Genomic DNA, 14,525 nt, shown 5'->3' on the forward strand with positions numbered 1-14,525 from the left:
AAAAAGAATTTTGTTATATATAATTATTATGATTGTAAGCAAATTAAATTCTTTAATTTTCCAACCCTAATCAGAAGCAATATCCAACAGCCACATGTGCATGTTCCATGAAATTGTATTAATTTGTTCCCAACAGTCTATTCTATTCTATTCTCTTCATGTGTTTCTCTTGGCTGCACTGCTTCGAGTGTAGGAAAGTCGATGTTAGATTTTCAATCAGATCTCAACCTCAATGTGTTGCCATATCAATGAAATCTGCCCACGGCTTTCGGAATCAGTAGCGCTGGTCAATGTAACTAGAACTACTGTATATCATCAATGGGGCATGTTATTCTTTTAACCAATCACATTTCAAATTCGTCCTGCAGCCCATGATGACCACAGTTCTTTTCCATTCTCTCATTGAATGGTCAGAAGCATAACATCATTGTTAATATATTTAAAACATTGGTAATCAGTGTCACTGGTCAGTATAATGTACTGTATTTGATCTGAAGTACCAAATGTAGCGCCTGCCACTGTGTGTTAAAAAAACAAATTTATGAATAAGGGCTAAAGTCACCCAAATATGATCAATAATCAATATGTATACCCACCTGAAGATCCTGAAGAACTATTTGACTTGAAAATTTGACAGTAAGCAGACAGGAGGCACCTAATAAATACATAATAATAAAACCACTAAGTTCAACCACAGGAAGTAGCTTTTTATTGTTATCATTATCATTATTGTTACTACAGGAAATGAAATTCACTGAGTGTGAAAGTTTGATTACAGCGACCCCAACAGGCCGTTTAATGCAGTGCAAGCTCGTAGCTCATCAATGTGTCAATGAAGGACAGTATCAATGTAAACACAGTGGCTTTTCATCTTGCTCTTTTTTTTTTTTTTTTTTTTTTTTAACGTCAACTCAACATGTCCCTCCCGCACACACTTCTTATAAAATACACTATAAAACCTTTATACACATGTAGTGATAACCCACAAAGACCCCTTTTCAACCGCACAGAGTACTGACTCGGCTATTAATTCAAGAAAGGCAAATTTAAGAATTTTTAAGATCACTTTAATCTAATTTAATGCGTCTCTTTCACTAAATATGACTACAGGAAGTGCGTAACATGGCCGTAAAAGGCCTTTATTCAGGATCCCCCCCACCAAACCCCCCCCCCCCCCACCCGAATCGTGTGTCATTTTTAGTGATAATTGAGGCCTTTATTGCATTAAATCCGACAGTTCCTATTTCCTGGCAGTATAAGCAACCCAAACCGGTCATGTACTCGTATATGCGGTGGAAAATCCTCAAACGTCACATAATCGCCTATGTTCAAAGCCTCCTTGGCTTGAAAATAATAATAAATAAATTTTTAAAAAAATGTATGTACCAACCAGTAGATGACTGCAATATGAAGAAGGGTCGGACTGATGACGATGATGATGATGATGTTGACAACAATGAAGTGTGTACAGCAGAGACAACACACACGGAAGATGAGCCGCTGCCTCCCTTTTGGATATTTCAATGTGTGTGCGTGTGTCTAAAGTGCACGAGGCCTCTTGGGGGTGATTTGTTGGCTAGCTTGTTCCTCCTCCTGCAGCGCACAGCGGAAGGACTTGACCTTATCTGTAAGAACAAGACGAAGAAGAGCCTCAGAGCTCGCCAACGTGAAGACATGCCTCTCGGACTGGATTTTGACCTCTCAACTCGGTGAGGATGTCGATCTTCTGCTCCAGGATTTGCTCCAGTTGCGTGGCGTACGACTCCACATCGTAGTCCACCTCCTCCGTCATCTCCAGCAGCACCTTCTCATCCTCCAGGCAGCGGATGGACTCCTGGAATTGCAACACATTGTGTTTGAAACTAAAAGTACATTTTCCACATCATATAAAGCTAACATCAATGTTACCGGTGGCAAAAAGACGGTCACAACTGCTCAGTGAGCTGCAGCAATAGTTGTTTTTTGATATAGGCGAGGATTATTATCTGAGTGCTTACCTGGAAAACCGCCCTGTGGTCCTCAAGAACCTGCTCCTCCATTTCCACCAGCTGCGACACCGCCTCATGGAAGGTAAAGAGCTGTGGGGAGACCTCCTCCTCCTGCAGATGAACACCAGCAAACCCCAAACATATTTTTTTCCAGAATATGTTCCCAGCAAGCCCACTAGTTGAAACACCCCATTCGGATTAATATTGTAGTTGTAATATGAGTTAAGCAGCAAAACAGAAGTGACAAAATGGCCGCCCTCTGAGATGGCTAAAAAACGGGTTGATTTCTCATAAACGCAATATTAATCAGAATGCCATGTTTAGATTAGTGGGCCTGCATAGAACATAATCTTGGAAAAAATATGTTTTTGTTGACTTCCACTTCAAAGGGAAGGCCCGTGTGGCAAAACCCCCCCCGCAACCTTGTGCTACGTTAGACTCACATTCTGTTCGCAGAGCAGCTTGAGGTCGTCTCTTTGAGGGGAGCTGCCCACGCCCCATTGGGCCTCCAGGACATCGAGCTGGTTGACGTGTCCACCGGCGAGAGGGTCCGTGACGGTCGCTGGCTCCACCGACAGCTCCTTCACCCTGAACGCACCACATGGGTGGATGGATATTTAATAGACAGGAAAGGGTATGGAATGTGATCGGACATGACGCGAAGAAACCTGATGAGAAAAGAACTAGTAGTAGTGCAAGTGATGGGATCAGCGTGATCTCTCAGGACAGGATGAAGCCGTGTGATGGGGCAGGACAGGAAGCGGAAGTGAGACAGGACACGATGCAGCACAAGTAGTAGCAGCGAGACAGGGCGGGAAATTGCAGTGTAAGGCGGCAGGACAGGAAGTGGCATGAGGCGGCACAGGAAGCGGGAAGGCACAGGACAGGAAGTAACAGTGTGAAGAACAGGACAGGAAGCAGCGAGATGAGACGAGCAGTAGCAGCGAGTCAGGGCAGGAAATGGCAGTGTGATGCGGCAGGACAGGAAGTGGCATGAGGCGGCACGGGTCAGGAAGTGCAAATGCACAGGACGGGAAGTAACAGTGTGAAAGAACAGGACAGGAAGCAGCGAGATGAGACGAGCAGTAGCAGCGAGTCAGGGCAGGAAATGGCAGTGTGACGCGGCAGGACAGGAAGTGGCATGAGGCGGCACGGGACAGGAAGTACAAATGCACAGGACAGGAAGTGTAACCTTGACACGGAAAGGAAGTAGTGGCGAGATGAGGCGAGAAGCAACACGTAGTGCAAACAGGAAGTGTGAGCAAAAAGGCGACAGGAAGTGACGTCATACTCGTAAGTCGGAGAAAGGTCGGAGCGAGCGGTCTGCGAAAAGGGAATATCTGAGGGACTGATCCCAAATTCCTTCACTCTGGAAGCACAGTGGACACACGTGCCAGACATGAAAACTTTAATCCCACATTTGGGCTCGCTGGCACGGTTTGGTACGTCCCAACATGGCCGAGGCTACTCACCGGTTGGCGTACCGAAGCGTGTTCAAGGTGTTTTCACAGGACGCCATTCCGGGAGAGATGGTGGCAATCTGCGGAGGAGAAAGATGGCCGTCAAGTCACCATCATTTGGATCCCGTTAAACGACGCAGTTTGGAAAAGGGAAACACTACTTTAGTACGAAACAGTCGCTCGATATCAATGATATGGAAAAACCGCCCGGGTGGATCTCACCATGCAGGTCCGAGAGTTCTCCCCGATGAAGGAATCCCTCAGTACCTGAGTCAACTTGCTGGCCCGGAAGGGAGTGTGCGGTTTGTTCCGACCCAGAGCTCGGATACACTCCTGCCCGGTGACAGCGACATCATCAGCGACATCATCAGTGACATCGTCGCCGAGGCTTCGGCACCTTACGTTTCGGGAGAGTTTTCAGAGACTTTTTACCTTAAGGGCCAGCAGGCTCTTGTTGATCTCGGCTCCTTCCAGGCGCGTCTGGCGGTCGGCGCTGGATGTGTCCGCGCCCCGCTCGTTGCCCGCCAGGTCGATGAGGGAGAACTTGCCGTGCATCTTGCCCCGGCGCCGCAGGATGATCTGGAAGACGGCGTGGCTGCGCGAGGAGTGGGCGTTGGCCGAGGTTTGGCCAGATGTCCTGAGGGAGACGCATTAACTCGACCGCTTATTCTGGTTGAGGGTAATGGATATACAGACTAACCCAGTTGACTGTTTAGTTATTTCAAAATTGTATTGAAATGTACTAAAATTAAAATGAATTTTGTTTTTTAAAAAGCACTCTCGTTTTTCATTTTATTTGGCCATCAACGTTTTTTCCAATTTTAGATTTTTTTTTTTTTTGTTGATTTTCGTCAACAATAATAACCTTCTTAAGAGCAAGAACAAGAGTCTCCCAAATGACCTCCAGCATTCGTCATCATTTCCACAGAGCAGAGAGAATTAGAAAATAATTATATGCCTGTGAGTAACGTTGCTGCTCCACGTGTGTTAAACTAACAGCTATTTGAAGGTACTTACCTTGCCTATGCTAATTTCCTTTAGCCTGTTTCACAATATACATTAGCATTAGCTAGTGAACTTTTGTTGGACAGAATTACATGATTTGGTTTGTTAGTTTTACGGTAAACTTCAACTGAGAGTGACAAATAAACACACTTTTCTTATTTGGAGGCATTACTTGAGAGAGTGAGAATAGGCCATTTAAAAAAAAAAGTGTTTTAATAAGTTTAACATGTGGCTGGGGTTTATTTATAACTAGATACATTTTTTTTTTTTTTATGGTCTCTCCCTTGCCACTTTTCACCGACTTCACAAGTCTCTGGAACGTATCCTCTGCGATAAATGGGGGGTTGTTTAGGGTCTCTCGCTTTTTACAAATGGGTTGTTAAAAATGTACCCCGCTTTAGGTTGTTGGTAACCCGCAGAGCATTCACAAAGGGGAATTTTTCCCGGACTTGAGTGAAAGGTCTCGCACCTGCAGCTGTTTCCCACTTCGATGAGCTTGAGGACATCTTCCGTGCCTTTCACCTCCCGCTCCTGCAGCCCCACCACCTGCACCTGCTGCTTGCCGTCCTCCAGCACACGCAGCTTGGCTTTGCGGTTCAGCAGGTCAAATACCTTTTTTCGGGGGCGAGAAGCAAAACGCAGGATCTCGTTCGTCATGTCCGAAAGGAAGCAGGAGGCGGCGCCGGCTTCCTGCGAGAGGCTTTCTATGTATCAAGCGAAACTTTGCAAAGTGACATCATTTTCCCAAAATGGCAGAGTGTCAAAAAAGCTGAGTGTGGTTGGAATGGCCACTTCAAGCAGAGCACAACACAGTAAGGATTTTTGAAAATCGTATTTCCTAGAGAAATTCAATTCTTTGTGTTGTAAAAAAAAAAAAGGCCTCTTCTCTGGGGTATGTTTTCATGTGATAATGCCGGTAGAAAATCTGGCCCCAAAAAAATACTTCACGTTAGCGTAAAACGGTGCAACTTCACTATTTCTCAACGTCTTCTGCTCGGGAAAACCCCTTCTCCGATTGGCTGAGAGGTTTCGGTTAAAAAATATCCACCAATTGCTCTTGCGGGTCAAATTTCGGAGGCATCAACGTGTCAAAATGACCGAAATGATTGAAACGGCGACACTTGTCCTAAAGACTCAAGTTGGCGAGCACAAATGGAAGATTATTGGTGAGAAGATCAGTGTAGGCAGTCGAATTGGTCATGTACTTCAACAGGCGATTGTTTTCGGGGAGGGAATTTATTTATTACGGGAGATATTAGTGGCATTTGAAATGTTCAATCCAATGGTTTCTAGAAAATTTTACAAAGATGGCGGCCACTTGTCACCTTGCAACTAAAATGCTCTACTTGTGCGGACAAAAACCTCCATCTTTGTCAAGGCTACTTGCCTTCCCGCTGTAGATCTCAAAAAATGTGGCAAAGACTTGGAGGTCCAACTTCTTGTAGATTGGCTTCTTAAGCATGAGAAAGACGTCTCTGGCTGCACACAAGTAAAAAAAAAAAAAAAATTAGAAGAGTTGGAAGGAGAGCTAAACACTGGAGTTAAAAAGTGTTAGAAGAGTTAGTGTAGTTAAACAAAGCATAAGACGAGTTATAAGCAGGGCAGCGCATAACAAATTTGTTCCCAAAGGAGGTGTTGCTTGGTGCTCTTTTTTTTTTTTCCTGATCCACTGAACTCAATCGTCGTGGCAACTGTGGCATTTATTACTATCAAGGTTCTGTGTTAGCTTTAGCTTAAAATACCAACGTCTTGAAATGTGTCATTTAGATGTATTCACATTGTAAAAAATCATATATAGCTTGCCCAAACTAAATAGATGTAAGAAAATTTAAATGATCTGAAAACGATTTGAACATACTTGTGCAAAATTTAACAAACAATAATTGCTACTTTCAAAAGCTACTAATGACGATCACAAATTAAGGATTTATTTGGCTACATAGACGACGACACGTTACGGGAAGAGTTGTAAAAGAAGAAGTGTTAGAGGAGTTAGTGTTAAGAGGAGCTAGAAAAAGGGTTTAAGGGTAGAAGAGCTAGCTGAAGAAGAGTTGGAAGATGGAAAAGTTCTAGGAAGAAGTGTTGGATGAAGAAGAAGAAAAGTTAGAGGTGAGGACATGGAAGTGCTGGCAAAAGGATGAGTTTACCAGACAGTGCGTAGATGCCCTTGGAGCAGTCCTGGTTCTTCCCTGAGAAGTCCCCTCCCATGGTCTAGAAGGAGAAACGAATTCAAAGAAAGGCGTGGCAGTCGTCCTCGCTGTCAAAATAAAAGCACTCACGTGTGTTTTTCCACTTCCTGTTTGGCCGTATGCGAAGCAAGTGGCCATTCCCCGCTCAAATATGGTCTCAACCAGCGGCTGAGCGGTGAACCTGTGAACATTTAGCAACAATAATAACAGAGTTTGCTCAACTTAAGGCGAAGCTATGTGGTTGTTTTGAATAAATTATGTGTAATTCTGTTTGTTATAAGTTTAGTTTGACAATAAAGCTCAACTGGAAATGGCATTAACTTTATTTCAAGGCTCACAGAATATTGTGTTTTACGACTTTGTAAACATAGAAACTATTGAATGAAAGATTAGACTTTCTTTCGTCACAAAAAATGTTTGTGTCCATTTTATTAAATTTTTAGTAACTATTTTATCACCTATTTCGGACCCAAAAAAAAAAATGCAGGAAACAAGCTTTTTGTGAAAAGATATATTACATACACAACAGTGACTTTTATGCTAATAATTTTTGCTTTAGTGACATCTCATCTTTTTCTTCTCTAAAATATCACAGACAACAATGAAAACATGCTTTTTGATGGAAAAATTATGTATTGGCAAATAATCACCAGTGTAACAATTTTACATTTGACAAACTTAACAAACTATTTGCATGCTATTTAGTAGTAGTAGTAGTATTTAGTAGTGTGTGTGTGTGTGTGTGTGTGTGTGTGTGGGTTTGCCGTCTGGAAGTACAGTACATGTGACATCATGGTGAAATGTTGTATGGATGGTGCGGCGCACCTGTAGACCATCTCATTGGTGGAGTTCTCGTCAAAGGCGTAATCAAAGCGGAAGGTCTGGTTTTCCAGGTAGCGCGTCAAGTCCACCTTCTGCTTGGGCTCGTGGACCATCACCACGTCTTTGCTGGGAATGGTGATCACGTCCAGATCCTTGACAGACAGTTCTAGACGGGCAGACACGCGGAACACGTCTGCGTTGTCGCACCGCTCGAGAAGTTACACGACGTGCCACGTACCTTTTTTATTGAGAGGCCGCGCACGCACACACACGCATATCCGATGTTCCTCAATCTGCAGTGGAAAAAAATGCTCTCTATCAATCGTGCAAATATTTGTTTGTCTAAAAATGAAATAAATATATGATAAATTAAATGGAATAATTAGTGAAATAATGAATGGATTCATCAATCAGTTTTGTATAATGGAAAATACCTTAATAAAGACTTTTTAAACTTATTTCACTTTTTTTCATGGTCAATATAGTTGCTGCTTTCATGATATTTTATATTATATAACAACATTTGTATTGATTTATTGACATTAACTTAATTTGTTACAGGATTATACTGTTATTAATTTCATGCACTTAAAAAAAATGTAATTACCAGTACATATTTATTCAATACAGTATATCATTTAATCGAATTTAGATGTATTTAACACTTAGAAAGTCTAAAGCCCAGCCATTTGGCTTTACTACCTTTTGAGTCTGAAGGTAAGACAACTGGCTGGATTAGTTTTAAGATAACATCCTTAGTCAGGCGTGAACAGCTCAGCAATTTGTATGTTCTAATTTCCATGACCAAAGTGGTTGTAATCATTGTTTTGTAAATGTGATGACCAGGGTTCGATTCCAACCTGAGACAGCTTTCAGCTGAGCTTCTTGTTCGTCTCATATTTTCACATTTAATATTGCTTGATATAATGAATTATGATTACAAATTGTCGACATCTCAAAGTCTTTTTTTTTTTTTGCCGAAAAACACCTTACTATATACATGGTCGTTTTTTTTGTTGTTTTTTTTTCACAAAAACGGCTTACTAAAAAAACGCCATACTATACATGGTCGTTTTTTTTCTCACAAAAACGCCTTACTAAAAAACGCCTTCGATTTTTTTAAAACACCTCTTACTATACATGGTTGTTTTTTTGTTTTTTGTTTTTTTTAAAAAAAAACGCCTCACAATACATGGTCGTTTTTTTTTCTGACAAAAACGCCTCACTATACATAATCGTTTTTTTTCCCCCAAAAAAGCCTTTCTATACATGGTCATTTTTTTTTCACAAAAAACACCTTACTATACATGTTTTTTTCTACAAAAAAACGCCTTACTGTACATGGTCGTTTATTTTTGATTAAAAAAAACGGCCGACTATACATGGTAGTTTTTTTTCACAAAAAAAAAAAGCCTTACTATACATGGTGGGTTTTTTTTCCCAAAGAACGCCTTACTATACATGGTCATTTTTTTTCAACAAAAAACGCCTTACTAAACATGGTCGTCTCATTTCCAATCAAACAATGCCTTTGAATGATGCATTCGTTAGCATTCAACATGATGCTAACACTTTGTTTCTATTATAACAGCTTAATTCATTCACAATTTTCTGATGTATTTCATTGTCTTTATATTGATTTAATTTAACTCATACTGAAGTTGATGAAGGTAAATGCAAATTACCAGGTCATTGGAGGTCAAGGGCCGGTAGTCCAGACTGGCCCGGAAGTCTCGGATCATGCACATGATCTCGTAGTTTGGCAAGTTAACGTCCACTTCCTGCAACCAAACGCGTGTTGTGTCACATAGTATAGCCTTATGTGTTTGTGTATTGGTGTGTGTGGGTGTGTGTGTGTGTGTGTGTGTGCGCGTGCATGTGCACCTGGGCTCGTTTTTCTCTGAGTTCCTGCTGCTGAAGTCGGCGCTTCTCTCGCTTCTCCTGCAGCTTCTCCACTTCCTTCACGCAGTTGGACTTCCTTCGCGCTGCAGAAGCACAAAATTATTCAGCTTCATCCTTTTAAATAAAAAAAAAAAATAAAAAATAGGCATTTATTTTGTCTGAGCCATTGTCATCCTGGAATACTTTAAGCATTCATTAAAATCTGAAGCCATTTAGAATACGAAAGATTTTGTCATAAAGTATTGGATTTTTAATTGATGAACTTGTCATATTCAATTGTAATAATTCATATTGAACCTATATATACAGTATATATATACAGTACTTCATGAGCTCTTTAATCATTTTGAGTTATTTAATGACATTGTTAATTACTTTATGGATTTATTAGTTATGGAATGACATTTTCATTTATTTCATGGCATTTAAAAAAAAATGTCATGACAATTTAGACTTATTTCATGGAATTCTTTTTTTTTAATAATTATGGTATTTAACATATTAATTGCATTTAAGATAATGACATTTTAATTCATTAATGAAATGAATAGTTATTTAGTGAAAATATACTTGATATTGGATTTGTGTTGAATTTAATTTTTAATAATCAAAATAATGAGTTAATGTGAATGTCTTCTTGACAACAACCTAAGCCTTGTGTCGGTGAAGTGTGCTGCCAACTAAAATGTAATACCCGTATTTGTAAATATTTGTTTAGGTCAATCCAAACAAAACTGTAAGTCTTGTATTTGGGGGGCGGATGGCGTACTTTGTGTGTATAAAAGATAAGATAAACTTTATTAGTTCCACAATGGGCAAATTTGCAATCTATCATACAAATGTTGTGTATGTGTTAGGACTCATCTCTCTCAAAGGCTCTTTTGACGTGGTCTCGTTCAGCTGTGAGCCTCATGACATCATTGCACTCAAGGGCCAAAAGTGTGTGCGTGTGCGTGCGTGCGTGTGTGTTACCATTCTGCTGCTGGATCAGCGTTTGGTTGGCTGCTGTTGTAGCTGCTGCGGGCTGGGTGGTGATGGACGGGGGAGGGGGCTCAACAGGCTGACTGTGCTGGCTCGGACGGGCTCGGGTGGTTCCCACTGCCGCAGCTGAAGAGTCACACAGTCGTCAACAACTGGACATAAGACTGGAGTTATTGCAAGGTTTTAAGTTTTAAGTTAACCGACAAACGCTTTAATTCCTCACAGTTCAGCGTTGTCCATGAATCAAGAATTCATGGTTAAAATTTGGGCGCGATGGGTCAAAATCTTTAGGGGGAGTCCGTCTTTGAAGGACCCCTAGAAATTGCCGAAATGCGCCTAAAATAGCGTCAAACCAAGAATGGCTTTTCATGATACCCGTAGCTCACTTTCTGTGGTCTGAAAATATTGATGGTTTGTAAACAATGTCTCTTGAGGGTGAAAAATTGGAAGTGTAGCAAAAAAGCATCCAAACAAACCAAATGGCATACGTTGCTCTCTTCTGCTATAGGCCACAAGAACATAAACGGGATGAAAGGTTGAAGTATGGACAACCGAGTGATGTTAATAAACACAAAATTGTGCAAAGGTAAGTAGTAGTTATCCTGACAGCCAGCAACTCTAACATGCCAAAGATGCATCTGTTTAGCCTAATCTGCCAAATGTAGTTTACCATCATCATCATTATCGAGTACATCACCTGGCTACATCCTGTTAGCCGCCGATGCTATTGCTAACTTTTTTGGATCGGGCGTACCTCTATTCTCCCGCGGGGCGTTCTCAGGTTTCGGAATCGCGGTAGCTCGTCGGGTCTGAGGAAAAAAAAAGCTAGTCAGAAAGATAGTCAAAACAAACCGAGGACCGTATATAATATAATAATATATATGGCAAAGAAGTCAAGAACAGACCTTGGGCACTTTGCTGGGCTTGGCCGCGTTGGAAGGAGGAAGAGGAGTCTCTGGACTTGGGGGCACGTCCTCCTCAGGGGCAAGATCCGGGTTCAGCGCAAAGACGCTCTCCAGGTCGATCTATGACAAGAGATGATCATGATTATGATTTTGAAGAAAGTGTCTCCCATGGAATGCGTGTACCTCTTTTCCTTTGGTGTCACCGTTTTCGATCCACTCCACCGTCACACTGTCGTTGTCTTCATGCAATGATGTGACCATTGCCTGGTGGATTCGCCCTGTGTGGGGGGAATTTCAAAACGCATGACACATTACCATCATCATATTTTGATACTAGTACCACGGCACTATAACAATGATACAATATGGTGATAATGGAAGAAAAATCACCTAAGTGTGAAATATGGATATTTGATGCCAGTGTATCAGTTCCATTTTGGAAGCTATAAACGATACACAGCAATATAATATATCCATACTGTGTTCCACCTTGTATCAGGCCGCGACAATTAAACCACTTGAAACCTTCTTTTCTTTTTTTAAAGAATTGTTCACTATCTGCCAAACTGCTGCTTGTTGTGAAATGAGTTGAGCTGAGTTCACTGCCACCATTCAGCGCTTGAATCTCAAACATTTCCTTGCAAGTCAAAGCAAAAGTCAGTTGGAAGTCAAGGTTCAACTGCACATTGTTCCCTAGCCTCCACAAGCTTCTATTCACTGAGTCACCTATTACAAGTATTACCTGATTTTTTGGGAACCTATTCTCTGTTCCTTGCTGAAAAACTTGCTGTTTTGTGCTCATCCCAAAGCTCTCACATAAAAAGCATTGCTTTGGCACCATCTTGGTGTTGCCAAAGAACTGTGTTGAAATGAGGGGAGGACTTTTAATTGATACAGGCCATAGCTGGAGGCTCAATACTGGACCTGCGGACCCTAGTCAGGGCGTGGCAATATGACAGGCCAACTTGACTGACACCCCTCCCAATGTGACACATCTCAAAACCGGAAGAGGAATATGAAGCAGCCATTCGGAGGAAGACGTGGCCTAGCTCTGGGATGGAGACCTCTCCCTCCCTCTTCCCTCACCTCGCCCTCCCTTGTCGCCGGTGGATGCTGGGCACACAGGATGCCGCTCCTCCGACACCGGTGGACCGGGAGGGCAGAACCTCGGGAGGGGGACGCTCCCGGGGAAAGGTGACATCTCTTAAAGGGTCGGCTGACACCCGCCCGGTGTCAGAATGGAGAAAGCCCGCTTTCCTATCTTCGGCGGACATGTTAGGACAGGAAGTAAAATGACGACGATGACGCCGGCCGTGGCGGTGGTGGTGGTGGTGGTGCGAGTGCTTGCTAGCCACGGTGAACGTTTGCTCCATCAGTAGGCAGCAGGACCGGCGGCGAGGACACTGAGCAGTCATTCGCGGGCTCGGCTTACGTACCGTCACTACGCTTTATCTCCACGTAGATGCCCACGAAGATCTTCCCGTAGATGGCGGCCATCGCCCCCCTCTCCCCGAGCACGTCTTCCTGCCGCCTCTTTTTCCCCCCCCCAATTTAAATAAAGTGTAATTTGGTGAGCTCGCGCGTGTCAAGTTGTTGGCCGCTGGTCACCAGGCAGAAGCAGGGAGGGGCTCCAGTGCGCATGCGCGGATGTTGTCCATGGAGCGTCACCATTGACACTGCACAAGTGCAACAATGAGTGTCTCGTATTATATCTTACCATAATCATTACATATCAGCTACCTCAAGAATAGAATGATATACATTAAAAACGTTTTATTTTAAACGAAGAAAACATTCAGAGCTGCTACGTATGAGAAAGATGGAAAATAGAGTGCATCAACTGTAAATATGTGGGTTTTTTTTTTAATGCAGTTGAGATTTCTGTTTTATTTTAAAAGTTCGGAAATAAAAATGTTTAATGTGGTGGTTGTCAAACTGGGATCCAACCGAGAATCTACAAAGTAAAATTTCAATACATGGCAATGGATGGATGGATGGATATTATTCAGTTGAGTTTTTTTTTTTAATTTTTTTTTTTTTTACTCAAAGGTCAGGAAAATTGGAGATAAAAAACTGAATCAAAATCAGTTTTCCATCCATCCATATGCTTAATATGGTGGTTCTCAAACTAGTCCTCAGGCACCCAGGGTCCTGGGCCATAAATTGGGATCTCCAAAATAATCTGCAGTACATTATACAATTCAATATAATTGTTCATCTCAAAGTTAAGAAAAACTGCACAGCTAAAATTAAAGATATCAAATCTAGTTATACAGTGCAAATTAGTCATATATCAATAATGTTCATTGCACTGAGAAACAAATACAGTGAATCAATATACCTATAAATTATTTTTATTTAGAAACTGAGTTTTCAAAAGGGTAAACTAAAATTATTTCCACAGTGTTTAATACAGTACAGTGGTTCTAAAACTGTGATCCCGAATAGGCCAGTCAAACTTGGCCATCAATGCCACAAGATGACGACGAAACAATACTATTGTCACAATGAAGCTCCTCTGCTCACCTCAACATAATTTATTCACAACAAGATGATGGCAAGGTAATACCGTCTGGCTGAAGCTCCAAAATGTACTTCAGTATAGTTCAATGGCACCAAGATGCCACAAGATCGCGCTAAAGCAATACTTGTTGGGTCTCAGGAGCGCCATGCACCACAATGCTACATTATTTCACAAGTGTAATTGGGTGGCTTGGTGATGAATTGCTGCATCATTAGCCATAATGCTATACTATGCTATATGCTTTAAGTGAAATAATGTTAGCCTCCACATTTACTTTATTGTTAACTATATTGACCGAGCAGCATGTGGGCAGGATGAGGGCTGGGTCACTTGTATGAGACAGACCCATCTCTAAAACGAGCCAATTTCACCTTACTATGTTTATAATTCTTGGTTCTTGGTTTGTTTTGACAAAAGCATGCCACGACCTTTTAATAAAGCCCAACAACTCTTTTAAATTGTGGGAAACTTGAACTTACTCTCCATGAACACACGATGACAGCAGACGACAGTTTAAAGAAAATAAATGTCTTTTTTTTTTCTGAGCACACACAACTCATGTAGTTTTTGTGTACGTATACATGAGTAAAAAACAGCTTTGTGATTTCTGCGTTTTTTATTATTCATAAACTTACTAAAATGTTCACATTGTCATCGTGGAACACTGAGTGTAAAATTTGAAAATTCGATTTTTGACGAAGGCTTTAACATACTAAAAGGCAAAAAAAGAGGAAGACTGTTCTTGTGTT

At 41.6% G+C, this 14,525-nt stretch overlaps 1 protein-coding gene across 2 annotated transcripts; it reads right to left on the reverse strand.

The window, feature by feature from the left end:
* Positions 1–1,192: 1,192 nt before the first annotated feature.
* LOC147135505 (kinesin-like protein KIF2A) lies at positions 1,193–12,868 on the reverse strand. 2 transcript variants are annotated; one of them, XM_086054124.1, is made up of 21 exons: positions 12,689–12,868; positions 11,436–11,530; positions 11,253–11,372; positions 11,102–11,156; positions 10,339–10,473; positions 9,349–9,449; positions 9,150–9,245; positions 7,703–7,757; positions 7,468–7,630; positions 6,733–6,823; positions 6,601–6,664; positions 5,841–5,932; positions 4,923–5,065; positions 3,881–4,085; positions 3,671–3,781; positions 3,461–3,528; positions 3,280–3,357; positions 2,432–2,576; positions 1,998–2,099; positions 1,699–1,834; positions 1,193–1,625 (listed from the first exon to the last, which is right to left on the reverse strand). In XM_086054124.1, the coding sequence occupies exons 1-21, from the start codon at positions 12,747–12,749 to the stop codon at positions 1,540–1,542; spliced, it is 2,202 nt and encodes a 733-aa protein (XP_085910250.1). In that variant the 5' UTR covers positions 12,750–12,868; the 3' UTR covers positions 1,193–1,539. The 2 variants fall into 2 exon arrangements, with proteins under 2 accessions (XP_085910250.1, XP_085910251.1); XM_086054125.1 differs by lacking the exon at positions 3,280–3,357.
* Between the last annotated feature and the right edge of the window lie 1,657 nt (positions 12,869–14,525).

The sequence above is a fragment of the Filicampus tigris genome, chromosome 15 (genome assembly GCF_054856515.1).
Source record: "Filicampus tigris isolate MCC_2025a chromosome 15, RoL_Ftig_1.0, whole genome shotgun sequence".
Taxonomy (NCBI): Eukaryota; Metazoa; Chordata; class Actinopteri; order Syngnathiformes; family Syngnathidae; genus Filicampus; species Filicampus tigris.

Excerpts from the sequence above, each read along its gene's own strand:
- LOC147135505 (XM_086054124.1), bottom strand. The coding sequence starts at position 12,749 with ATGGCCGCCATCTACGGGAAGATCTTCGTGGGCATCTACGTGGAGATA. Across the intron at positions 6,824-7,467 it reads ACCAATGAGATGGTCTACAG|GTTCACCGCTCAGCCGCTGG; the intron begins GTGCGCCGCACC and ends AAATGTTCACAG. Across the intron at positions 1,626-1,698 it reads CATCCTCACCGAGTTGAGAG|ATAAGGTCAAGTCCTTCCGC; the intron begins GTCAAAATCCAG and ends TTGTTCTTACAG.